Genomic DNA, 27,754 nt, shown 5'->3' with positions numbered 1-27,754 from the left:
AAAATTTTTAATATCTTGCCCTGTGTAGCTACATAAAAGAACCGGTGTACAAGTTTAAGATGTTGATTTAATAAGGTGCAAATCTTACTGGAAAAAAGTTTTTAATTTGAAAAATGTCACCCAGAAACATGTCACCCACCATAAGATGGTGTTTTATCAAAGAAAAATCTAATTTAATTTATCATGCGATTAAATCATTCATTGATTAATTGGGACAAGTTTAAACAGTCTTTTTTCCAGATGAAGGTAAGTTTTCCTTTCATTTTGAAATGAGGATTTTCGGCTCTGGAGGAAGAGTAGAGAGTTATCCGAGGTCGGAGTGACGTTTCCAGTCGGTGGCGCCATCTGCTGGCCTACGACAGGCAGAACAGTCGAGCCACGTCTACGGTACATGAACATACTTTCCTGTAACCCAAATATGTGAAAATGCTTGTAAAATTGATCCAAAATATTATGTCTGTTAAACGCTTTACTTGCTTTAAAGTAAAAATCTTAAATGAACACTAATATATACCATTGTGTCATAAAGCTTAGATTTACTGTTTGAACTAAAATTATTTGAATTTGAATCCATGTTATCTATTGAGTTTATCCAGCAGCGATTCTAGCCCCGTTTTAAAACTGTATCTCAGCACCATGAACAGGATTGCCACTCATCTTGTAAAATACGAAATGGGCAAATGATTGATTCAAAGTCAATCATTTGAATTTCTCTCTTAGACCGCAACCCACTTCCATTATTATTATTATTGTAGTCACCCCTGCTGGTTGCCTAGCACCCTAAAGGTCAGATCCTAGAATCGCCCCCGAGCTTATCCATCGACTCCCGATAAATTGATGAGGTCAATTTCTCAAAGACGTGAGTTTTCTCTTGAATCAAGAGGGCCGACCGTTTTCCCATAACAAAGAGCACATTTTTCATAATATGCTGACTTAAATCCTGACTGAATAAATATTTTTTGGTTTCCTCACATTACTTAACTTCAGGAGCTTGTCGAGTGTTTATATTTTTAAAAAAGACCCGCATAAAGTGCATTTTACATCCCGCACAGGACTTTGTTTCAACCGTTTGCCTTTGCCGTTCTGGTAAGTGTCCGCCATCTTTGTTTCGCATCAATGGCAGGATGGCTGCGGCGCCCTCTGCTGGATGGAGGCCAGACTTAGGGAATTTTGGGAATATTTAAAATATTTTAGTTTAAACCTGAACATACATCGACTTCTTACCGTGGTTTATTTCAAATTTTCTGAACCATATAAATTCCAATAGTTTTACAGCATAGTTATTAGCATTTTAGATAACTGTCATTTTTATTATTACTTTTTTTGCATTTGGATGTCCAGTTTTAAAAGATAAAAGCCGTTTGAAAACGGTACAAATCATATCTAACATTTCAAACATCTTTCACTCAGTTCAATGAGAAAGCCAAGCATGAAAACTCTTATTCCTTTTTTATTATTACCCTCTTCCCAAACCTCTGGGAGCAAAAATGTACACAAAAATAAAAGTCTCTCACAATTAAAACCAGTGCAGAATGTCAGTGGTCATTATTAAATCAATAAGAACTACATTCAGTTATTCTTTTCTACACAGAAAAAATACAGTGGAGCAGAAAAACAAAATATAAGGTAACTTTAGTGTTGTTTTTTTTAACTAAAGTAAAACTTCAGACCAAAGATTGCAGTAATCAGGTGCCTAAGTGTAAAAAAAAATCATGAATGTTACTTTCTGAAGTTGGTAAAAAGTAGAAGGAAAAATAAACCCTTACTTAGTGCTTTGGTTGAGATGTAAGCATGAAACCTAAAATATACGTTAAAAACGTTAAAAGTGTTCTGTAAATTAGTGCCAAAAATAAAGTACATATTGACAGAAGAGGGCCTGCCCAAAAAGAGGAGAAAAAAAGCAGCTTAAAGGGAAGAGAAGATATTTACATCCATGGTGTACAACTTAATTTATAAATACATTTTAGATATAAATTAGGAAAATAAAACAAACCTACTGTATTACAATCAGCTACAGCTACTCATTTTAAAATGCCAGTCTTAATATGTGGTGAAAAATAACTCAAAAAGGCACAGCAATGAATACTAATTAGAGCGATTATCCCTGTGAATTATATGAGCCACAATTCTACAATCCCTTTTGCAATAAACTAAAATATAAATTAAGACTTAAAAAAATAAACTTGAGCAGCATCTACACTAGCGTCAATAAATTAAGGCTTTACTGGGGGCAGCGATAAGTTGTCAAAGATAGCGGCACCCTGGTCGAAACTTTAAAATATTTACATTAAAAATCGAATTACGAAATAATGCCATTAGTTTTGCATGCAGGCAGATCTGATTCTGTAACAGTAATTTACTATTTATGTGCACACAAACAGGCTTAAAATGCCCTTTTCTTTAGAGAAATTGTGACAAATTAAAAAATCTGGATTAGGCAACAAGACTGTGAGGACCCAAAGATTTTAGTTTAAATCTTTAGGAATGACATCAATTACTCCTCACTGGCATAAAAAAATAAATAAAAATCACTTTTAAACATCAAAATAATTTACAAAAGTCAAATTTCTCATTCTCTGATATTGATTTTAGGGTTACAGAAAAAAATATTTTGTCACTTTACTAGGAACAGAGGCGATTTTACTGTTTTAATAATAAACTGTTTAACCATTTCTATTAGAAGTTACTAAAAAGTATGTTTCCCTTAATAAAACAGATCTGTATCTTTTTGTGCCAGAGGTCGGGGCAATTATTCTATCATTAATCTGGAAACAAATTTTTAATAAATCATTATGACGATAAACTGACTGATTCTTACAAATGTTAAGAATTTGGTTGTGTTTGTGACGTTTACCATTACTTCCTGTCTGTTTCATAAGAGCATCAATAAAAATAAGAAAATAAGATTAAATACAATTATAGTGCTCTGTTTTACAGGGATTTATGTGAAAAAATACCAAAAATATTTGTGATTAAAGTCTTAACTGCAAGTTAAACGCTTAGAAAAATAAAACGGAGCAATACTCCGTTTAGCCTTCCTGTTATCTGCTGAAAGTCTTGCTCTCTCTCGCTATTATGAAGCACGTCTCGATCCGAGTCATAAATCTGAAAGAGTCTGTCGCCTGTTCAAGTCAATGAAAGTGAAAATCATCAACAGCTGATTTCTTTGTGAATCTTTCTAAGGTTTTGTGATTCTAGTAATCAGGATTTAGGTGAATAAGCTGCACACAGTAACTATAATTTACTGATAATTTGTACTCGTGGAGAAAATTGTAAAAATATTTTGATTTTTACTTGATCTCAGTGATAATAAGGTCAGCAGTTATTGATGAACTGACTCCAGGTCAGTTCCATTTTAACGTTTAAATCTGGTTTTACAATCATATTTTTCCTATGTTCAAGGTTTTAAATGCTTTATCTTGCAACCCCCCCTTTTCACACACAAACACCCTACTAAGAGGCTGTATACTACTGCGCCCCCTGGAGGGCATGGGGAAAATATTTTCTTTTGCATTCCCTTGTAATAATATATGGAGTCAGTTTATGTGGCGTCATGAATACTGAATGTATTTCTCCTACAATAAGCCTTTTTCCATGTAGGAATTCTATGTTAATATCTCATTTATGAGTTATCTAGGGTTTTATATGTTCTTCGTTTGGATAAATGCACCACAAACTTATGTTCAAAACGACGGAGCAAAACAAGTCAAACTTGGGTTTTCCAGCCGCACTAAGACAAACATGACAGAAAGTTTCTGTAAGAAGGAAAGAAAAAAAAAAGCAAACTATTTGGAGTAGGAGTAATTTTTACAGTTTTTTACAGGGTGACAGTCATCTGACAGTTTTAGTTGTGTCTTAAAGAGCCGTTTTAATGTGCAGTGACAATTCAAATGCGTTTCTCATTAAATGGAAACAACAAAATTGTGTTTTTTCAACATTAGCAGAATTTCAACTCAGCATATGAAAATTTATTTGCTGAATAACGGCAATTTTTAAAAAACTAAAGTTTTTCAATAGGATGAGTCACATGATCAACAACCGGATTTTAGTACTGAAGGAAACAATGAAGACGAAGGCAGGAAGTGATGGGGGATGTTGTCACGGCGTGTCTTTTGATTTATTGCCTTAACAAACCTATCCAAGGCCTGTCACCATAACTAATTTTGCTGAGCGATTAATTGTCTCAAAAATTATTGCGATAAACGATAATATTGTTTGAAGACCTTTTTACACTGATTTAATGGAAATGATGTAATAATGATGTGATTTCCTGCCAAAGATAGATACACTTTATTTTCAAAAGAATATTTAACACTGGAACTGATAAACAAAATAAACAAAACAACCAAAAATAAAATGGATTCTCAGTCTCTATTAACAAAAAATGTACTTGAATAAAAATTAAACAACATAAAGCCAAAGTGGAAATAAATACTGCATTCAACCAAAAGAGTGCAGATTATGAAGTCTGTATATTATGTTGCCCTTCAGTAATAATTAGATTTAAATAGATAAAAAGGGCACATCGACTACATGATGCAATAGTTCACACTACATGATTTTTTTGCCCCCATTTTTCCCCCTTGCGATTTCATAACCGATCATCCTGTAGTGTGTGGTGTGTTATGGTAGATCGATCTAAATCAGGGGTTTCCCCAGCTTAACGAATGCGACAGGTAGCCAATCAGAAAGCCCGGATTCTCCTCCATGCTTTCTGAGGGGAAATTACAGAGGGGAATCCCAAAGCCAATCAAAAACCAGGTGGAACCAATATATCTAGGATTCCTATCCGGTAGTTTGTGATCTCTCAGGGTTTGAAAATGGGCCGACAATCGGCTGACAGCTCTAAGATCTGTAGTGTCCTGCTGGGCTTTACACTGAGGAAATGAGGAAGGAGGGTCAGTGGAGAGCACTGGAGTGGAGCCTTTTATCATTCAGTGTCATTAACCAAAAGAGAAAAAGGTCGGAAGAGACAATAATGCCGATAATTAAAATGACATCGATAGTTTTAATTTATTGTACAATTAATTGATTTATCGTTTATCGCGACAGGCCTACCTATCCACACATGATTTTAATTGCATTTCTTATTAAATGGAAAGGCTGTAATTGCAAAATTGTGTTTGAGCACATTTGTAATGGAAACATGGCTAATGTGTCTGTGACTGTGATAAATAATATAAGGTGTATTTGCAAATTTAACGCGAGGGAATGCAAAAGAAAAAATTTTTCCCATGTTTCCGCAGCATATGACAACTGACTATACATACACCAGGTCTCGGCCATGGTTGTCCTGCTCGGCGCCGTCCAGCTCTGCCTCGTCCTCGTCGCTGCCCTCGGACTCGATGGGCTTGGGGCAGCTGTATGGGTGGCCGTTGTCGTCGAAGAAGCGGCGAAAGGTGAACTCGTAAAAGGCGTGTTCGGGGTGCTTCCCGTTGCGGAACCAACCGCTCAGCGTGTCGTTGTGGTTGCTCTCGTCATCGCTCTTGCGCAGCTTTTCTGGCTCCACCGGGTCGAAGTTGGACGTGTCCGTCGGATGAGCGATGGTGGGCATGTAAGGTGCCGCCTGCTGCCTGAGGTCGCTGGAGAAGTTGACGCTCTTGAAGAAAGGGTGAGCTTTGATTTCATCGACGCCGTTCTTGCCCAGGCGGTCCTCTGGGCCGCGGCACAGCTTGACGATGAGGTCCGACGCCTCAGGGCTGAGCTTGCACTGAGGGGGGATGTGCAGCGTGCTCTTCCAGGTTATCACCTGGTGTCAACAACACAGACATTAGAGACAACAAACCCTGCGGCTGCAGGACGCTGCGCAGCAGCACTGGCATACCTTGGTTTGCGTCTCCAGGGGCGTGTTCGCCAGGAACGGAGGTTGTCCCACAACCATTTCATACAGGATGACACCAACACTCCACCAGTCACAGAGCTGGGTGTATCCTGCAGCAGATATCAGTCACATGCAAATTACTGATTAATGCAGGGACGTCGACCTTATTTTCATTTTGGGCCTTATCAAGATAATCAATGTTCTCAAAGGCCAGTTATGGCAGAATGTATTGATAAAACTTAAACTGTTACAATAGTTTTTTTCACATCGACTATCTATGTGATTGTTTTGCAATCAAAATCACTAAATCACTGATTCTGTGGAGATTAACTAAGACATGTAAAGATATTTGTGCTTTTGTATGACAGTAAGTGGGATTTTTTATTACTCTCCACACTGACAAAGGACAATAGCTTGACAAGTAAAGCTGAAGCAGCAGTGGGATAGAAGTAAAATAACGCCACCTGCAGGTAGGAATTAGCAATGTTTTTGATCACTATTATGGAAAATTTGCAATAAACTAATAGTACATCAATGTGAGATGGGGACCAGCACCCCGGCCAACCCCTCTAAGAGACAAGGGCGTACAGAAAATGGATGGATAATAGTCATTAGTGAGACAAAGTGCGGCAAAATATTGATGTTCTCACATGATTAAACTTAGATGGTGTTAAAATACAGCAAAACAGGAACCTCTTTAGTTGATGAATAGAAAATTAAAAGATGGTAAAGAAATACAATATGTGAAACACTCACATTAGCATACATAACTACCGTTTTTACTTCGCTCCACAGAGCGAAGTAAAAAGTCAACCGTGCTTCTTGGCGTCATGCATTTTCAATCATGTTCCAATTTTATTTTATTTTATTTTTTTTTTTTTTAATAATTATATTTATTGGTTTTCAATGTTTTGACAAATAAACAAATACAATACAAGAACAAGAGAACAGTCCAGCTCTTATAGTTACATACCTGTGTATATACATATGCATGCACATACACACCAAGGAGAAAAGAAAAGAAGGAAGGGAAAAAAGAAAATTGAAAAAAAAACAACAAAAAAAAAACAATGAAAGACAAATGGTCTACACCAGAACATTTCAGGTCTTTACAATTCGGTCCTCCTCAAATTACAAATCCTCTCCAGAGAAGCACAGAAGTTTCAAATCCTACATAAGAAATAAAAGGCTCCCAAACTTTATGAAAGTTATCTTCTTTATCGTGCAGTTTGCTCGTTAAATAGTCCAGAGATATATAGTCCAGTACTATATTTAGCCATTGTGATTTACTTGGAGCTTTGTCAGAAATCCAATTCAGTACCACACATTTTCTTGCACAAAAAGTGAGCATTCTGTAGAGTTGATGCTGACATTTACCAGTAATGCTGGCGTCAGTTAAACCAAGTAGTAAATACAATGGATTGAATTGTGTGCAAACAGAGAAAATCTTATCTAATTCACATTTTATTATATACCAAAAATGTTGAATTTCCCTGCAGGACCAGTAACAATGTGTAAGACCACCAATATCTGTTCTACATTTTAGACATAATGGCGAGAAGCTTGTATTGAACTTACTTCGCTGAGAAGGAGAAATGTGCGCACGGTGTAAGATTTTCAATTGCATGGCCTTAACCCGATTGCAAATACTTAAAGACTTTGCATTCCTCCAAGCCTCGTCCCACCCCTCCTGATCTATTGCCCACTGCAATTCCCTTTCCCAGACTTCTTTTAAGTGTAATGTATTTGATAAGTGGAGCTCTTTCAGTAAATTGTAAAAGGTTTTAATTGAAGTTCTTACCATAGGGGAAAATAGCTGTTTTTCACACACTGAAATTGTTTGGTCTACATCGAGTGTGGTTTTTTCTGTATGAAATCTCTAATTTGTAGATAGCGAAAGAAATCCTGTCTCCCAATGTCATATTTATCCATTAGTTGCGAGAATGATAATAACGTAGCACCTTCCATCAAGTCAGAAAGTGTATGAATTCCCTTTATTGACCATATTTTAAAGCCAGACTCCATAGCGCCTGGTAGGAACACGGGATTATCACAGATAGGTGTAAGAGGTGATATAATTTGGGACCTGTCCTCAAGTTTTTGAACCATTTGCCATGCCCTCACAGTGTTAATAGTAATGGGGTTACTGCAGTACATTTTTATAATATTTTTTTTTTTCAAAAAAAGTAAATTTTTTAAAGGGAACCTGGACATAGAGCTTTCTATATGGAGCCACAGAGAGGCAGGACCCCCTGTCCAATCAGCAGCAGCACGCATATGGGCACTGATCTGATACTTTCGTATGTCTGGGAGAGCAAGGCCTCCACCCGTGGCCGGGAGGCACAGTGTGGACATTTTTAAGCGTGGTTTCCTTCCTGCCCATATAAAAGAACTTAGCCACCCATTTAGAGCCTTAATTGTTTTACGGAGAAAAAGAACTGGAATCATTTGTATGGGATATAAAAGTCTGGGCAGGACATTCATTTTTAGGAGAGACACGCGGCCCAACCAAGAGAGAGGCAGTGTCCTCCATCTATCGAGGTCCAGCCGGATCCGTTCAAATAAGGGAGTGAAATTGGCCCTATACATTTTGTCGAATGAGGGGGTAATTTTTATTCCCAGGTATGAAAATCCTTCTGGGGACCAAGTGAAAGGAAAAGGAGCAGGTATAGATGGTTGGTGTTTTAATGTGCCTAGTGGCATAACCTCTGATTTGTTGTAATTGATTTTATAGCCCGAAAAATCCCCAAACCTGTTAATGGTCTCTATGAGATGTGGAATAGAGTCCTCAGGCTGAGACAGAAATATGAGCACATCGTCGGCATATAAAGTAATCTTGTGTTGTCTCTCTCCAATGGTCAGACCGCCTATCCCCCCATGGGTCCGCACCGCCTCCGCCAGAGGCTCCATAACTAGAGCAAAAAGCAGGGGGCGAGAGGGGGCAGCCTTGGCGCGTTCCCCTCCGCACCTGAAAATTTGCCGATCGTAAACCGTTAGTAATAACAGCTGAACAGGGCTCGCTGTAAAGTATTCTGATCCAATTGACAAAATTTTCCCCCAAACCGAACTTTCTCAGAGTGTAGAAGAGATATGACCACTCAACACGATCAAATGCCTTTTCAGCATCTAGGGAGACAACTAGACCAGGCATTGCACTTTGATTGAAGAATTGGATCACGTTGAGCAACCTACGCATGTTATTGAAGGAGCTACGTCCCTTAATAAAGCCAGTTTGATCTTCATTGATAAGTGTTGGGAGTAGGACCTCCAAATGTTTTGCCAATATTTTTGAAAGGATCTTTAAGTCTACATTTAATAAGGAAATTGGCCTGTATGAGGCACAATCTTCCGGTGGTTTGTTTTTTTTAAGTATTAGAGATATATTGGCTTCCCTCAATGACATGGGCAAATGACCCTTCCGAAAAGAGTCGTTAAACATGTGCAACAGTGGTTCGGCTAGTAGAGTGACGAACTCTTTGTAAAATTCTACAATAAGAAAGTCAGGCCCTGCTGTTTTTCCAGGCTGAAGACCTTTAATGGCCTCCGTAACTTCCTTAATAGTTATAGGACTGTCTAGTGTCAACTTTTGGATTTCTGTCAGACAAGGAAGGTTAAAGTTGGAAAAAAAGGTGTTCATTAGCTCTGTAGTGTCAATAGAGACCTGGGATTTGTAGAGATTCTCGTAAAATTTTTTGAAGGTATTATTAATACCATTTGAGTCAAAGAGCTGTTTGCCATTCCTGTCATTAATGAATGATATATTTTGAGAATCTGATTTCTTTTTGATCACGTATGACAAGTATTTCCCAGGCTTGTCACCGTGTTCGTACAGTTTTTGTTTTGCAAATCTCATTTTTTTCTCTGCTTCGTTTGTTAGCAGGCAGTTCAGTGCTGAGCGGAGAGTCTGAATTTCTTTGAGTTTCTCCGTGGTGGGTCTAACTTGATAGACTTGCTCAGCCTTCTTCAATTTGGATTCCAGAATTAATCTTTGTTCTGCTTGCCTGCGTCTTTTACCATTTGTAAAAGTAGTAATGAGGCCTCTGCAATAAGCTTTGGAGGTCTCCCACAGTAATGATGGATCATCGGTGGATGCTGCATTAACTGAAAGAAAATGTTTGAATTCCTCTGCAAAATAGGTTTTAAATTTTCCATCATATAAAATAGAGGAGTCAAAGTGCCACCGTCTTGATCGACTGACTTCAGTTCCTATGTTACATTTAATGTACACAGGCGCATGGTCTGATATTATTATGTTGCCTATTGAGCTGGAAATGACTGATGGTAGGAACTGCCTGGGGACAAAGAAATAATCAATTCTTGTATAACAAGAATGTACTTTGGAGAAAAATGTGAATTCCTTATCTGCTATATGTTGCGTCCTCCACACATCAACATATGCCAACTCCTCGCACAGAGTCGAGACCATTTTGGCCTGAGATGAGATACGACATTTGCCAGCTGGGGATTTATCAATGAAGGGGGAGAGATGGCAATTAAAATCTCCGCCCACAATTGTATTCTTGATGTTCAATTCCACAAGTTTTGTAAAAGCAGACATTAGAAATGTACCTGGTTGGCCAGGGGGAAAGTAAACGTTCATAAAGGAAATCTCCTCCCCAAACATAATACCCTTCACAATAATATATCTCCCACCGGTATCTTTTATGCAATCTATACATTTAAATGGTACATTTTTCCGGATCAGAATGATAACACCTCTACTTCTAGATGAAAAGGAGGAGAAGAAGGCCTGATTGAAAACACCCTGTTGCAATTTTGCATGTTCTTTAGCATCCATATGGGTTTCTTGTAACAAAGCTACTTGAACATTTGTCTTTTCAAGATATGTTAGGACCTTTCTCCGTTTAAGAGGTGTGTGAATGCCATTAACATTCCATGTACAAACATTAAGTACTGACATAATAGCATTTAGCGACACATAAAAAGGCGCATGGATAATACATACTGTAGTTTCTTGGTGTAATGAAGTCGAACATTTTTCTCTCTTCCTCCCCCTCCCTCTATATTTTAAAAAGAGCTGGAATAACATATAACAAGCAGTGAAACTAACTAACTGCCAACAAACATTGCCTAACATTGGCAAGACAGATACACTATTTCTCCTCCAAACGGTGAAGTGCAAGTGTTTAGGTCTTCTGGCAACAAACAGTCACTTGTTTAGCTAAATCAAGAGCAACAACAACAAAAAAAGAAAAGAAAAGGGGGCTGGCGCCTGGATAATATGATCCATTATTTACCCATTTTATTCAAAAAATGAAAAAAAAAAAAAAAAAAAAAAAAACATATGACGACAAGCATAATGTCTCTGCATAAGAATACTATTCATCACAATAGTTTGAGTTCACATAGGCGTATTAAACAGCAGAACGAAGAACCTCTGTGACCCATGGCGCTGACAGCAGGGCTTATTTAAGCTGATCCAGATATCGTTCAACCTCAGCTGGGTTCTGATACACCCTTGTGGTACCACGGTGAGTGACTTTGAGCCTGGCAGGGTAAAGGAGCCTGTAGTTGGCACCCGCGGTTTTCAGACGCTTCTTAACGCCATCAAAGCTTTTACGCTTCTGTGCAACAGCCGCTGAGAAATCCTGAAAGATCATCACAGAGGCACCGTCGTGCTCCAGGGGTTGCCCATTCCTGCCCTTCTCCAAAGACGCGCGCATAATCCTCTCCTTGTCGCGGTAGTTATGCAGCCTGACCAGGACTGGGCGCGGCCTCTGGTCAGCGGCGGGAACTGGACCTCCGGTGCGGTGAGCTCTGTCCACTTTTAGCTTCCCGGCCTCCGTTCGGATGTTTAACACTTTTGGGAGCCACTTCTCAAAGAATAAAGCGGGGTCATTCCCTTCCGCGTATTCCGCAGACTCTCGGAGCCCAATTATGCGTATGTTTCATCTCCTGCCCCTATTTTCCATGTCGTCCATATGATCCGTGAGCTCTTTCACCTGCTGCTCCAGTGACTTGAGCCTGTTGACGATAGGAGCCGTTTCGTCCTCCAGAGTGGAGATGCGGGATTCTGTCTCTGTGACGCGCTTCTCGTGTTCTTGAAGCTGCTCACGGTAATCATGCATAAATCTCGAGATCGGATCAAGCTGGCTCCTTAATTTGTCTTCGAAAACTTTCGTAAGGTTTTCAGTTACCGCACGAATCACCTCCTGAAGAGCCGGATCCATTCTCTCAGAGTCGCTAACCTTTTCGCTAGCCAAACCACCAGTAGCCTCATTGGCTTCTCCGTTCGATTCCTCTGTCATCCCCGTCACAGTGTTTTTCCTTCGTGGCATGTTCTCAGACGGCCTTAAAAAGTAATCGCTAATACTCATTGCAGATTTAGCCAACGAAGAGAGACTGCCTTGTCGCTTTTTGCAGGGTATAAACTGGAGAAATAAGTAAAATAAGCGCCAGCGCCCCTCGTCCCGACTGTCCTTCAAGCCGCCATCTTGAAAACCCCCATGTTCCAATTTTTATCCCCTCCGTTTCTCCGTCAGACATTTTGACTAAATAGTTGATGCTAACCCGTCGTGCAGATTGACTGAATAAGCGCCATCAAGATGAAACTTAAGGAGCTTGTCGAATATTTATTTTTCAAAATAGAGCCGCAGAAAGTACATTTTACATCCCACAACAAACTGTTTCTAAGGTTTCTCTTTTCCTTTCTGGATTCCCGCCGCCATATTTGTTTATCGACCAGCCAGATGGCGGCCAATCTACAACACTAAAAAGGTCTAAGCAGACGTTACAAGCTGCTCCTTCACGCAGCTCGTCTGAATGAGCGCTGAAGGTGAAACGTAAGGAGATCGTCGAGTGATTATATTTCAAATCAGAACCGCATAAAGTGCATTTTGTATCACACAACGGATTCCGTTTCGACCGTTTCTCTTTTCCCTTCTGGAGTCCCGCTGCCATTTTAGTTCCTGAATCAACAGCTCCGGTTTAAGAATTACCAGCGGCGCCCTCTGCTGGATGGAAACCAAACTACAACACTAAAAGAAAGTCTAAGTGGCCGTTTTAAGTTTATCGACTTGAGCAAATTTGAATCTAATAAACAATTAATCGACAATTAATTGTAAGTTAATTGCTGTGGAATATTCTAGTCAGTACCTGTTCGAAGAAGAACTTCTGGAGCAATGTAGTTTGGCGTTCCCACCAGCGAGTGGGCCAAGCAGCGTTGGTGCTGCCGGGCCTTCCTCCTCTCCAGGGGCTTCAGTCGGTTGGCGCAGCGACAGTTGGCTGGATCTTCCCATTCCTTACTGAAGTCCATGCTGTCCTGCCTCACATGATCCCCTACGGAGAGGTCACACATCCTGCTGTCATTTTACTGATTAAGAGAATTTCTGGCAAGTATCATTAATTAAACGAGCAAGAAAAATGTGTTGTACTTGTTTAATACAATTAATCAGAAGGTCAGGTCAGCTAACTGGATTTTGCAGTATTTTAAAGAAAGATAAGTATCTGTTTAATTTCTAAGGCAACAAACTGAAGAAATTTTCAGGCAATTTTTTAAAATCCGTTTTACTTACAGAAAAACAGACGGTGATTGTTGGCAATATTGAATCTAAAGATATTTTAAGAAAAAGAAAAGTAAAAAAAGGGATTCCTAAAGACTTTAAATTAGTTGTAAAGATAGTTTTACTTTTTGTAATGATTAAATTTTGCTTCATGTTACCATTTTGTTTTTAACAGTACAGATAGAAATGCAAATATATAACGCAACATAAATATATAACATTTTCCAAGGGGTTTTGCAGGACTATTTTCTTTCTTCTTATTATAAATTATTATTTTACGTCCTACTTCAGAGAACCAAAATGTTTTCCTGATAAATGGTAAATGAACTGAATTTATAAAGAACTTTTCTAGTCATAATGTCCAGTCAGAGTGATTTACACTATGTTTACACTCACAAATGCGCACCAGAACTTTTTAAAATAAAATAAATAGATTTTCCATAACATTACAACACCATAAATGCAAATTATATTATTTTAGATCTATTTTTGTCACCACGTTGAAAACTTGGATACAGTTTTATAACTCTTTTTTCATTTAACACAAATTTCAACAACCCACAAAAAGAAACATCTCGTTTTCTACAAAGGTTTTATATTTTCTTTGTATTTTAATACCTAAAAGCAGAAATAAAATGGAGTTCATTTGTTCCTTAAGTTTACATTTATGAATTTTTTTAAAAAAAGTTTTAAGGTTTTGCATTATTTATAGGTGTAAACATGAATTAAACTGGATCTTCAATTTAGTGACCCTTTCCTCTATTTTAATTAAAACTCATAAGTTAAAAAAAACTTCATGAATACATCAACCAAAAATATGCACTTTGATACGTTTGTTTTGAGTTTAATAATAAAAAAACAGGGAAAACTGACATGAAAAGCCAGGTTATTGCATTTCTAATAACTGTGCAGGTTTTTTTAAAGGGTAATAGAAACTATAACGCCAAATATCTCTCAACCATCACCTATTAATGTTATAAATATTGATTAATATATTGATTTTTATGGATTTAAAATCAGGTGAAAAGGAATGTTACCCACCGCTCTGGTAATACTTTGAGTCGTGTGTCCAGCGGAAACCGGTGCAGAGCCCGAAGTCCGTCAGCTTTATGTGTCCGTCTCTGTCTATGAGAATGTTGTCGGGCTTGATGTCTCTGTGGATGAAGCCCATCTTATGGACGCTCTCCAAAGCGCAGGTGAGCTCCGCGATGTAAAACTGAGCCAGCTCCTCCTTGAAGATGCCAAGCCGGATGAGGAGGCTCATCATGTCCCCGCCGGGAATGTACTCCATGACAAAATACAAGTTGTCCTTGTCTTGGAAGGAGTAGTAGAGACGCACCACCCACTCGTTGTCGGCTTCGGCCAGGATGTCCCGCTCGGCCTTTACGTGAGCCACCTGGTTCCTCAGCAGCACGTCCTTCTTGCGGAGCGTCTTCATGGCGTACAGCGCCCCCGTGTCCTCCTTCCTCGCCAGGGACACTTCTCCGAAGGCGCCGATGCCGAGCGTTTTGATCCGTTTGAACATAGACTTCTCCATTTTGGCTCGCTTTAGGCGGATGTAGTTGGACTCCTTCTGAGAGAGCATCATTCGCATCTGCTTCTGGGCGTCTGAGCTCAAACCCACCTAAGAAACAAACTCGTTAAAATCTGAATCAGTGGAAGTGAAAAATCCATTGAATGTGTTATTTTGTTAGACGCAAAACAGCATAAAAAATTAAAACGTATATTAAAATATATTAATCTATGTATTAGCCAGAGCTGAGTAATTTGTCAAGTTTTTTAAAAATCTGGATTTTGGGGTTTCTATACTTCTGAGTGATGTCAGCATGCTGAGGGCGGCCATCTTGTTTTACAGCTTCTATTTATTTAGAAGCACTTTAAATTCAAAGTTTAATTTAAAGTTAACACTTTAAATTCAGGTCAACTTTACGACTTTTACGAATATTAGGGTCAGGCTACAATTTTTTAATTGTGAGAATTACTCACACAATATTACAATAATACAGTTGCAGTAAAACAAGAATAAAGTCAAAATAATGCAAAAATAAAACAGTATTACTAGAATAACATCATAATATTAGGAGAATGAAGTAATTTTACAACAAATCTGAAACAAAAGATAAAATGATAAATATTGAGCATCTTGTGAAGTTATACTTTTTTTGTTGGTTTTACAAATAAGAAAATACTTCATCTTTTAACACATCAGGAACAAATTATTTTCAGAAAAGAGAAAAAACAGAAACTGAGCAACTCACATTAAATCTTTATAACTATTAGTTTTGTCTGATTAAACCAACATTTCTTGCAATTTTAAGATTTTCTTGTGATGAAATTGTATATTTACGCTGCTACTGTTATGACTATATGCTCGTAAATTAAAAGTTATTGTAATTTGGCACTAATACTCTGTCGTCCAACTCACAGAAAGGGGAAAAAAAAAACAATCGACTAAAATCGGAAATCGGATCTGATGTGAATAAATTGAAAATTTTATTTTAAGTCATATAACCCAGCTGTCAAACTAGAGATGCACCAATCAATTAGTTAATGTTTCCCTGATTTGCAGATCAAACATTCAAAAAACTGATTTTTTTCAGTGGTTTAATAAATGCATCAGCATGTACTTTTTCTGAGTTTACTAAAAACATTTTGTTGAACTTGCTGGAGTACATTTTGTCCTCATTTTGGATGATTACAGTCCTTAAAACGTCAGTAATAAAAAGGCTGGGTAAAAAGGTCAAACCTCATAGAACATTGTTGATCAGTATCAAACGGGAAAAAGCCAGATTGGTGCATTTTACTGGTGCAAATAACCAATAAATACATTAAAAATACAGCTGAAATTATTTAAATTAACTGTATTTTCCTGAATTTTACTCATTGCGACCCAGAATGTAAATATTCAAGCATCACAGTTGATGATTTGTATGACGTGGGATATCATGCATGCACAAGGGACACCATGCTTCCAGTAGAAACACAGATATTACAAACCTTGCTGAATAAGTGATGTGTGTACATACAGGACAGCAAAGATACGTTTACCTTTCAGATCAGCTGTTAATGACAGCAAGGAAGGAGAGAGAGAAAAGAGAAAGAACAGCTAAGAAAAGACAGGGTTCGTACAATTTCTCAGGAAAATTCAAGCATTCTTCAAGGTAAGTTTTCAAACTTTTCCAGCACCACATGGAGTTAAAAACACCACACATTAACTAAAAGATGTTACTTGCTAATGTCTTGTGGCAGTATTCTGCATAGTAGGGACAAGGTGAACTAAAAATATAGCAGATTTTATGTTTTGAAATGCCTCTCTCACACAAAACACTGATTACATTTTTTTAAATACCAAATTTTCATAACTTTAACATATAAAATAAAAGCCAACCTTTTGTTGCAATTTCACAGATCAATAAGTCACTGAGTCATTAGGTATTATAATTATTAATTCCATCTAAACAATCCAAACAAAAATAACTTCCTGCTCAAAGTAAATGCTAAAGAAAGAGACTCAATGTACTAAAAAAAAACCACACAAAACAAATCCATTAAAAATTTGGTTTTTTTCTGGCTTTTAGCAAAAAGAAATAATTTTGGTAATTATAATGAGCTTAAAACCAGGAAAGTTTAGTCTGACTAGCCAAGACATGTAAATCTGGATAAAAAGAAGAATGGCACATGATACAGATTTTTCATTTGACCACTTTAGCCTTTTTTAAGCTATTAGAAATGCATTAAAATGCAAATAAACAAAGTAAAATTCCTATTTAAACAAGAAAAACATTTTATTGCCAAAACAGCAATACGAATTTGAACTAGGTGAAGCTAAAACTATTTATATCTAACAGCTATACTCTAATGATTTTCTAAATGCATTTTCAAGGATTTCAAGCAACCATACAAACCCTGAAAAGTACACAAAAGGTTTGAAAAAAAGCTCAAAGTAGAAAGTAATTTAATTTAGAGGTGTTTTTTTCCTTCTTACCCTTTGCATCTCGCTTTCCAGCTGCTTCCTCCTGCGGATCCTCATCTGGTGGTTCTTCAGGATGTTCTCTACATGCTGCTCCATGAAGAACTTGAAGGCTTGAGGGGAGTACAGGTTGATTCTTCCCGACTCCCCTCTCCTTTCCTCGTCTCTGTTGCGGCGGACCGGGACGGGCGACGTAGTGATCTTCTTTTCGGCTGCGGCCGAGCTTTCGCTGCTTTCCGAAGCCTTCTCGCCGCTGCTCTCGTCAGCAGCCTCGTCTCTGCCTCCAGCGTACGCAGGAGGGGCGGGCGAAGGGAGGAGGTGTTTAGGATATGGCGGCGGCGGACCCTGATAGATGGGGGGTTCCATGACGACAGGCGCTTGAGAAACCGCAGGTGGTGGGTCGGGGTATGCAGGCGCAGGAGGTGACGGTGCAACCTGCTGTATCCGCTGTGGATGCGCTGGAGCGACGGCGGTGTGCATCTCGGGTTTCAGCACGCGCATGCTTTTCACCGGCTGCAGGATGGGCGTCTGCGTGATGGTGGTGACGGTGGTCGCAGACGGCTGGGAGCTGGACGAATGAGCAGGTCGATTGTTGAAGGAGTTGGAGCGAACCGGGATGTTGTGCTGCCACAACGGCGACAAGTCCTGGTTGCCGTTGGTGACGGACGCAGATGGCGGCTGACTGGACGTCAGAGGAGGAGCCAGGTTGTACATGTCGAGGTTGTGGCTGTTCCGGTTGGGAACCAGCATGGACTGAGGGATGTTTCCTCCGTTTAGGTACGAAGGAGACGAAGCAGGCTGCGGCTCGTTGGAACCCTGGCGGCTGTTTACGGGGTAAGGCGGCGGAGGCTGCCGGTTGCCTCCCGGCATGTAGTCCGGCTGAGCGGAGTCATTTTGAGTCCAAGTGGGAGAAAAGGTGAATTTATGGGCAGCAGCGCGCTGATTCTGAGGCGCCGGGTTTGGATACAGATCCGGCCAGGCGCCCTGGGGGACTGGAGACATCCGCAGGGGAAGGTAGTCCAGATTCCCAGAGTACCGCTTGGTGGATGGGTTGCTTTCCCAGGATGACGTGGGAGGCATGCTGTTGCGGTTCGGAGGCGGTGTGACACTCCGCACCTGGGGGGGCAGCGGAGGGTTCACCCTCTGGTTGCTAGCAGAGTGGCCTTGTGGGTAAACTGGAGGCGGTCCAGGGCTGTCAGGGTGGTACATCGTGCCGTCCACCACCAGGGGACCCATTCGAGGACCGAGGGACTCTTTGGATCCTTTCCAACTTGGTCTCCGCAGCACAGCCTGCTGCATGTGAGACGGACCTGCACACAAACACAAAACGTTTACTGTGATAAAAATTATACACTTTCTGTAGCCTTCAGCACACTGGTGGCATAAACCTGGTTGGATTTTTATCCACTCTTTCTGGGTAACATCATCTCATCTGTAGGGTTGAAACCATCAATCATTCTGACAATTAATCCGTTATTCTAGCGATTAATTGATTGTTCTGATAACTAATCAATCAGATAAGATATTTGGCACATTCTACAGATTTTTTACTAATCGACTTGAGCCTTTTTCAGTTTATTACAAAAACGTTGAAGGAAACAAATGATGAAATATTTGAAATAAGAAAACCAACATATTGTAAATGAATCATCATTTTTTCTAATGAAAGATTTGTAGCAGAGGATGCATCTGCAGCTAAAAACATCCTTTCATCATCAACATGTGAAAAGCTCAGTCATTCCTGCTTGATTTAACATTAATAAAGTGCAGGGATGATCTGATTACTATGCTTTGATTAATCAATTAATTATTGGATTGCAAAATTTGCTTTTTAAAATTTTTTTTTTAACTGAATTTGATACAAGTGAAGCTAATAAAGCCACTTGAGGAGTTCTGGGTAGAATATATTTACAGAAACTTTTTTTTAATCTTAAATGCAAAATGTTTATACTTATTATAGAGTTAATGATTAATCATAAATTCATCATGATTAATCCGATTAATCGTTTCAGCACCAGTTCAGGTTTCACATCCAAACAGACTTCTTCACAAAAGTTGGGAGTCATTGCTCCCTAAAATGTCGTTCCAATTTGTTGTGCTTTCATGTTTGTATGTTATAGTCCCGTTTATACATTTTAAAAGTTAGATTTTTTGAAATGTGTAACTTTTCAAACATGGAAAACACCAATTGATACCAAAATAAATGCATCAGTTTTTTTTCTTTTTACTCGTCAGTGAAAGCATAGCACTAAAGAGCTTGGTATTAGTCACACTCTTCGACCGGTTGTATTGTCTTTTTTTAAGCAGCTGTCCTAAATCCTGCAAACAAATATGAACACTGGATCAAAAGGCAAAAGAGAAATGAAAACCTGCACTGTTCCCAGTGGATCTGATCTAATACCTGGAGCTTTCAGGCCTGTAGAGTTGGTGTTAGCAGTAGCTATCTGCTCCCTCATTGAATCCTGGTAATTCACTTTCACCATGTAGTCTGAAGGAACGCGACGGCTGCTGTTGCCCTAGGAAAGCAGAAATAAACACAACTTAGTTTAGAAAATCAATTCAAACAAGCAATCATGCTTAGAGTCTGTTTTTACTTTTACAGTGATATTGACCTAGGTTGTTTAACCATTATTATAAGCTTTAAGCAAACTTAACTTGCTTTACTACACCTCCAATTCACTTTGAGTCTCTACATACTTGGATATCGTGCAAACCACAAGGTGATTGTCAGATGTAAAACTTCTTTTGTACTGGTAACTGTACAAACTTGTCACTTCACATTGCATACCTGACATTTCCAAAATAATTCCTTCTACACAAAGTGTACCAAGTCTTTCTCGCCAATTACAGAGGTATGTACAGAATGGAAATCTCACAAATCTTTATAAGATTATGCATTTGTGAGGGATATCTTACCTCCTCAAACCCAGCAATTGATGGTTCCAGCAACATCTGCTTGTTAAGATCAGGGCCAGAAGTGGTAGAATCATTACTCTGTGAAACTTCAAAAGGCACCAAGGACTTGCGGATCTCCTGTAGCGCTTTGTGGTAGGAATGTTTTGGGGTGCTGGTGCGCCCCTGCTGCCTCGGATCTTCAGGGAGCATCTTTGCTTGTCCAACAGGGTCTGCTTTTGGAGGATCGGAGGGTTTGGTCAGGTTGCGCAGGCTGTTCCGTATTTCCTGCAGCATCTGCTGGCTGTTACCACTGTAATTACTGGCAGGGAACGTTTTGGGTCTCATCTGTCTGTATCCTTCGGGTTTCTCCCCTCTCCTCATGTACAAGCATTTATATGAACGATGAAAATGGATGAAGAAGACGTCCACCTGTCCACCGCAGAGATGAAGAGCAGGGTATCTGATGTCTGACTTCACATCAGCATGCTGCTGCTGAAACATCCAAAATCAAATGCATGCAAGATAAGCAAGCATGCATGTAATGCTACCAAACAGGTTGGGCAAAATGAGACAGAGGAGCAATCAACACAGATAAACATTTACCAGAACACAAATATTACGCTGTAAAAACAAAGAAAAACTATTGTTTTGAGTTGGGATCTATAAAGCACAATTTAAGGTATATTAATTTTCTTAAATTTAACCAAACTAATTTCAGATAGTTTACTTTAAAGATCCAATACCCCTTCTAATTTATTAGCTTTGTTAGCATCGCACGCTAATTTTGGGCGACTTTAACGTTAACTCTCAGGCGTCGGAAAACATTTATGCCAATAATGGTTGTCACAAATATCTAAATAGTTCAAATAATATACTAACCACCTGTCAGTGACTAAAATTATGAGTTGAACTCGGTGTGAAATCTAACAGCACGGCCTGTGAGTGGAAAAGGCGTCCATTAGCCTCTATTCAACAGGTTAGCCTGTTAGCTCGGGACTTTTAACAGTTAGCTCCCGTCAAGCAACTTACCGCTGTCCGTAGCTGCCGCTTTTCTCACCGCCTGTTCCTATTTCAGCAACCAGCGGTGGTTCCGGTGGTTCCTCTGTGTGAGCGATGTTGTTCTAACCCAGGACGTCCTTGTTGTGCCCCGCTGGCTGGTTCCTAGTCGTGTTAAAATTCCTGGGCTATCCGAATGACAAGTACAAGCTTCAAAGCTAAACACAAACCCCACAGAGTGCTTCCGGTTTTCAAAATAAAGTTCCGCTAACGTTATTGTTGTTTTACTCGATAAAACATAAATAAATAAGATTCATTTTATCACAGGTGTCAAACTCCAGTCCTGGAGGGCCGCAGTCCTGCAACTTTTAGATGAGCCTCTGCTGAATAGAATAATTAGGTCACGAGCAAGGCAGGGAGAGCTGATCTACACCAGGAGGAGGTAATTAAGCCATTTCATTCCAGTGTTTTGTACCTGTTTGCACCCAGAGGTGGGTAAGGTACCGAAAAATTTTACTCTGGTAAAAAGTAAACATTGAAATGACTCAAGAGTAAAATAGCATTTGGTTAAATGTCTATTCAATAACTGAATAACTGATCAATTTATCAATCATTTAATATTTAAGACCAAATGCAAAGTTAAGAGGAAATTTTAATATTTTAAGGACTAAAATGACAATAATTCATATAAATAACAAAAATAACAGTCAGACAATTTTTTTTTTCCAAATCAGTTTCTTTCAATAAAAACACTTATAAAACTTTAATAAAAGCTGCAGTGGTGAATTTTTGGTTAAAACGTGTTTGCTTTTCATTCAAAGGGTAGAAAAGCTAGACATTTTACTCAAGTAAAAGTTTAAATACTTTAAAATATAATTACTCAAAGTACTGCCACTAAAAATATTCCTAAAGGTAATTTTTTTCAAATAATTACTCAAGTAAATGTAACTAGTTTCTACAAACTCTCAGACATCAGTTCTCTACTCAACCAGAAGGGGGCAGCAGAGCACCTGATGGCTTTAATCTTTAATCTCTCACGTTGAGTTTCAGGGATTAAAAGGTTGTCAAAACGTCACCGTCAGGAATCCCCACTTCTCGATTACAGCCGATTTATATCCGAGGGGTTGAGTCCAGTTTGGTGCATCTGGCGAGGCGGGCAGCAGCAAATTGTGTCGCAGTCTCTCAGAAAGTGGGAGCTGACGGAGATTAAACCTATTTAATTAAATACATTTCAAAATGTGTACTTTAGTACTTTTACTGGAATAAGACAGTCCAACCTCTACTTTTAATAAAATATTTTTTCATACTAGTACCTGTACATCTATTTCCATAGAGAAAGTGAGCACTTTGGACACCTCTGTCTAAAATGTATGGGCAAGGCGGTAAATCTAGCTCCAAATTAAATATTTATTTGGGAGACAATTGATTTATTCAGGAATATTTAGTTTGCAAACTAAATAATTTGCTTCCCAACTACTACCCAAATGGAAGCTAACTACTACCTAACTTTCAAATATTGAATTTAACATATTTGAAATTAAATATTTCAAATTTTCAATTCAAATTTACCTCATTTTTAAGCTTCAAATTAGTTAAATTTGATGCAAAATTTCAAATTTAGCTTTGAATTTTCAAGCTATTCAAAATTCAACATATTGAATTTGAAAGCTAAATAAAGCTAGATGAATATTTATCTGGTGAATTAAATATTGAGTTTGGAAATCCACCTGCATAAAAAGAGACAAACCCATAAAAGGTTTATTGATCTGGAGTCGGGAGAGTTTCTGCTTCGACCAGCAAATGGTAAGATCTGCAGCTTTTACTGACAATTTAATCATGTTTCAATTTTTATATTTATGTCTTGCAGTTCCTGTTGGGTTGGGGGATCATTTAGTAAAAAAGAAATTTGACTTAAAATCTGTGGATAGCAAATATTCTGTAAAAAAAAAAAAAAAGTATTGTGGCGAGGTTCTACTATGACTTGGACAAAGAAAATGACTGGCCAAGGTGAATTTGCCATGCACACTAAATAAGAAAAGGGTCTCTTCCAGTGTTTTGGCAACTTTTATTATGAAAATACAATAACAGAGAGACAATAAATGAACTCCAGGCTCTGCTGTGCCTGATCTGAGGCAAACATGTGTTTTTTTTTTTTGCACACACAAACAGCTCTGTTAAACTGGGACCTGTCTGTTTACAAAAATTGCCTCTCCGTCAGTCCCACAGACCAGACACTGGCCGAGCACGTCCAAGCTGTTCACAGACAGCGTCTGGCTGGGCAGCATGTGAGTCGTCTCCAGCCGGGATTTACTGGAGTCTCCATGGAGCCAGGCGCTGATGATGGACTGGTTACCTCCGGCGGGCGCCATGGCGCTGCGGGACGTCATGTTGCTGTTCCTGCCACCTGGTGATAAACAGAAATACAACATTTTACTGTAAGAATTTTAAATGTGACCTAGATTACTGCTGATGTTGCAGTACAGATATAAGTCAGTGTAAAATGTTGTCTGATAAACTCAACTGTCAAATAGCATCTCTACTTTTACATGTGTAAACATTCTTTAAGAAAGTGAATGTGTTGTAAGAATATACAGTGTTTAGAAAAGCTTGAACACCCAGGAGTCAATTCTGATTTCTGTTTACTATATTTCAAAGAGAAGACATTATAAAATAATATATTAATTAATATGAAAATTTCCCAGCTTTGTTTTTTGTGAAAAATCCTGTCCTTCTTGTTGTGATTAGAGCTGAAACGATTAATCGTAATGAATTGATTGTTGAAATAAGAGCCAAATAATTTAGTAATCAATTAATCGTCTGGTGATTTTAATATTCAAACTCTTAAAAAAAGTCATTTGCTGTAAGAACAACACAGGCAGGGCAGTAATTAAGCCAAAACTATACAAAAATGTAAAATGTAGATTTTGCATTAAAGATAAAAAACAAACATCTGTAGATATGTTTTATATAGAATTCCTCATGTGGGATAGCTTCACCTGGTTCAAATTCTGTAAAAATAAAGAAATAATACTCCTATTAAGCACATTTTGCTATACAATTAATAATCAGTTATTAAATAAATAAACAGATCAGCCATACGCTGTATTAATACGAAGTCGAGCAGTAAGCGCTGAGGTTTTCACATGTTGACGTTAGAAGTATTTTTAGCTGCAGATGAATCCTCTGCTAAAAATAATCAAACATTCACTGAAGGAATGATGTTATTGTATTTCAAGCAATAAAATGTTTATTTTGGTCTGTTTTTAATATTGGATGAGATAAGCTTAAGTGGATTGATTAAATATCTGCAGAATGTGTAAAATCTGATTAGCCAATTTGTCATCAGAGCAATAAATAGAATACCAAATAATTGCTAGCTGCAGCACCAACACTGATAATCTTCAAATTCTGGTTAACAGCCACTTTTATCTCTAGGTTTTTGTGCAATATTAATTGCCAACATGGATACGCAGGTGATCATATATTTTCACTACATATAAATAAAAGCACAGAATACGCCCTAATTCCTGGCCCCGTATATAACAATCCTAAAAGACACTCGCCTTGTAAAAAGGAGGGCATTTCGGACGGGGAGGAAGTCTCCCAGTGCAGCAGTGATCCATCCTCTGAACACGTGAACAGGTGATCGGGGTTGGTAGGGTGGAAGTGAACCTCCCACACTGCTCGCAAAACACAAAGACAGAAAACATCAGCAACATATGCCAAGAAGGGATGCAAGTCATCAGTAATGTGTTAAGTTGATTGATTCTATCTACACTCTAACGATTAACTGATAAGTGGGCATTTTCTTAAAAACTTGACCTTTTTATTGAATCAAGAGACTCAACCATCTTTCCATACCATAATTGGTCATTATGCTGAATAAAAAAATAAACATCATTAAATTTTAACATTATTTTGTGTTAGCAGCCAAATTACGAAGATCTAAGCGCCCGTTATAAGGTAATCAATTGGAAGTAATTTTAATCTAATAAGCCAAACTTAGTGCCTAATAAGCTTAATGCCAAGTGTTTGAATTTTTTAAATAATGTGAAAAAGAATCCTACTTTCAGCTGAGTGTGCCTCCATGAGAGAGAAGGGCATGTTTCCTTGTCTCACATCCCAGACGCAGAGCATTCCATCCTGGCCTCCCGTCGCCACGATGTGCTGCTGGTTCGGATGTCTGTCAACACAGTATAGAGGCACTCGATCTCTCGACCTGGTTGAGGAAAAGAACAATGTTTAATCAGAAGCAAATAAAGTGGAATAAAAAATAGTTAGTCCATAAACTGTCTTACAAAGATAGAATCTGTGATGGCGAGTTGCTCTGCTGCCTCAAATCCCACAGCTTGAGCTGGCCGATGGAGTTCACCGTCAAAACCTCTGTTGTCCTCAGGTAAGTCACAGCATGAAGCGTGCTGCTGTCTGCGTTCTCTAACACAGGTTGAGCAACAGAATAATTAGCACTTCCTCCTAACTCATCGCTGGGTTTCAAAAGAAAAAGCCATCGGGACTGAAAGTGGAGCTGGGTGATAAATCGATTTTAATCAGTTCATTACATTTTTTATTTTTTGGAAAATTCTGATCTTTTTTTTCCCACCAATTCCCTCCTTCGGTTTCCATAGTTCAGAGTGAAGTTGATGGCGGCCATCTTGCTTGACAAGCATGTTTTACAGCTTTTGTTCATTTGGATTTTGAATTTAGGTCAACTCTATCACAGAATATTAGGGCCAGGCTAAGAGTTTTTTTTATTATACACGAATAAAGTCACAATATTAGGAAAATAAAGTAGTAATTTTATCAGAACTCCAAAGCAAAACATTTTAATGAGGGATGTTCAGCATTTTGTGAAGTTATAATAATGAATTGGCTTCACAAATAAGGAAAGACTTTATCCTTTAACACATCAGCATCAAATTATTATGAGTATCAGGACTTTAAAATGGTCGAGCAACGACTGTTACGCCAGATCCTTAAAAGAAAGCTTTTGTCCTCATTAATACAACTTTTTTTCTCGTAATTTTAAGACGTATTTTCTAGCGAAATCACATATTTTTTCTGCCAACATAATGCCTTTTTTCTTATAATTAAACAAAACTCCTCATAGTCTGGCCCTAAAACTCTGTCATATAACCAACACAAGGGACGATGGAAGTGAAAGACACTTTTTGAAAACATTTTCTGTCATTTATAATTTCTTTTTTAGAAAGAATTTTAAAAAATCTTTTTTTTTTATTGGATCTAGTATGAAAAAGATCTGAGATTTTATTTTTGAACGATAATGCTCAGTCCTATGTAGGAGTTTAATGTTGTTCTCACCAATGACTCGAACCACTCCTTCCTGGTCAGCTCTGAACACAATAATCCTTCCGTCCTCACCGACCGTTACAATTTCAGGACTGTTGCAGGCGACTCCAGTGCTGGGAGCGTTGTCAGACGGGTAACGGTGGGCTCTGGCCCAATGCTTACAAATGGACATTGTCTGCAAATGTAAAAAAATGAATATTAAATATGCTACAACTTCATTGCAAGGGTTCACCCAACATGCTGTTCTCATAAATACACCTCGTGTGTCTCAGGACAATTCAGCCTTTGGAGAATGTACACAACAAATTATGTTTCACTGCTGAAAATGTGAGCATATCTGACTGCACCTGACTGTTTGGAGCCTGGCGGAAGATGGTGACTGCTCCTGTAGACGATACTGTGACGACTCTCTCTTGGTCCAAAAACTAGAAGAAAGTTGAAGTTAAGTGAAGTAACTTTTCACTGGAAAGTAATCCGTAAATCCTCCAATTTAAAGATCATAACATGTTTCTTGCAGTTGTCTAACCTGGAGGTCAAGAACATCCCCGTCGTGCTTCTGTTCACAGATGAGCTGCGGGTCTCCTTCAAATCCATCTTCCAGACCAGAACTGCCCAGATTCCCAATAGACCAAACAGAAACCTTGTTCTCCTGTCAAAAATAAACAAACCAAAACACAAATTAGGACTAAGACAATATTCCAAGCAATGTTTAGTACTGTAATATTGTTTATAGATAGAGAAACGTTTTCATACAGTATCAGAAATTACAAAGATGTATGAATATACATCTAGCAACAGTAGCAAAAATGATGTCTAGCAACTTTGCAGCAAACAAAGTATACAACGATACTTTGATCGATACAAAATGCAAATATGAATAAATAACAAAGAACAAACATGGTTAATGTTGAATTTGACTTTATTAAAACGGCTGCTAACCTCGTTGTCCCACGATCCAGTCGCAAATATATCGGGCTGCTGCAAAGACGAATACGAGACTGGACGCCATCTCGTCTTGCTGATTTTCTGAGACACGTATTTAGCACTTTCCATTGAAACACACAGTTTCTAATACTTAAAAATATCTTTTTATTATTCTAATTACTGAAGTTAGCTTAGCTTTACGTACGCGCCCGCTGTTTTGTACGTAGCTACGGTGGCGCAGGAGGTTCAAACGTAAAACTAAGCTTTTTTCCCCCCATGCGTCCATGAAGCTTTACGCCACCCAGTGGTAAACCGTTG

The 27,754-nt window shown here is 38.5% G+C and overlaps 2 protein-coding genes across 3 annotated transcripts; both read right to left on the bottom strand.

Moving 5' to 3' along the window:
• Nucleotides 1-5,069: 5,069 nt before the first annotated feature.
• lats1 (large tumor suppressor kinase 1) lies at nucleotides 5,070-21,447 on the bottom strand. Of its 2 annotated transcripts, none has more exons than XM_028040257.1 (8): nucleotides 21,239-21,447; nucleotides 20,231-20,701; nucleotides 19,716-19,830; nucleotides 17,330-18,624; nucleotides 14,386-14,968; nucleotides 12,938-13,120; nucleotides 5,825-5,931; nucleotides 5,070-5,749 (listed from the first exon to the last, which is right to left on the bottom strand). In XM_028040257.1, the coding sequence occupies exons 2-8, from the start codon at nucleotides 20,588-20,590 to the stop codon at nucleotides 5,261-5,263; spliced, it is 3,132 nt and encodes a 1,043-aa protein (XP_027896058.1). In that variant the 5' UTR covers nucleotides 20,591-20,701; nucleotides 21,239-21,447; the 3' UTR covers nucleotides 5,070-5,260. The 2 variants fall into 2 exon arrangements, with proteins under 2 accessions (XP_027896058.1, XP_027896059.1); XM_028040258.1 differs by having other exon boundaries at nucleotides 20,231-20,698.
• A 1,806-nt stretch (nucleotides 21,448-23,253) lies between these two features.
• nup43 (nucleoporin 43) lies at nucleotides 23,254-27,705 on the bottom strand. The gene is made up of 8 exons (XM_028040261.1): nucleotides 27,452-27,705; nucleotides 27,039-27,161; nucleotides 26,860-26,937; nucleotides 26,525-26,687; nucleotides 25,504-25,639; nucleotides 25,273-25,424; nucleotides 24,769-24,885; nucleotides 23,254-23,609 (listed from the first exon to the last, which is right to left on the bottom strand). The coding sequence occupies exons 1-8, from the start codon at nucleotides 27,563-27,565 to the stop codon at nucleotides 23,380-23,382; spliced, it is 1,113 nt and encodes a 370-aa protein (XP_027896062.1). The 5' UTR covers nucleotides 27,566-27,705; the 3' UTR covers nucleotides 23,254-23,379.
• Between the last annotated feature and the right edge of the window lie 49 nt (nucleotides 27,706-27,754).

Source organism: Xiphophorus couchianus, chromosome 15 (genome assembly GCF_001444195.1).
Source record: "Xiphophorus couchianus chromosome 15, X_couchianus-1.0, whole genome shotgun sequence".
In the NCBI taxonomy this organism is placed as follows: domain Eukaryota; kingdom Metazoa; phylum Chordata; class Actinopteri; order Cyprinodontiformes; family Poeciliidae; genus Xiphophorus; species Xiphophorus couchianus.
This window is presented reverse-complemented; position numbering and strand designations above follow the sequence as displayed.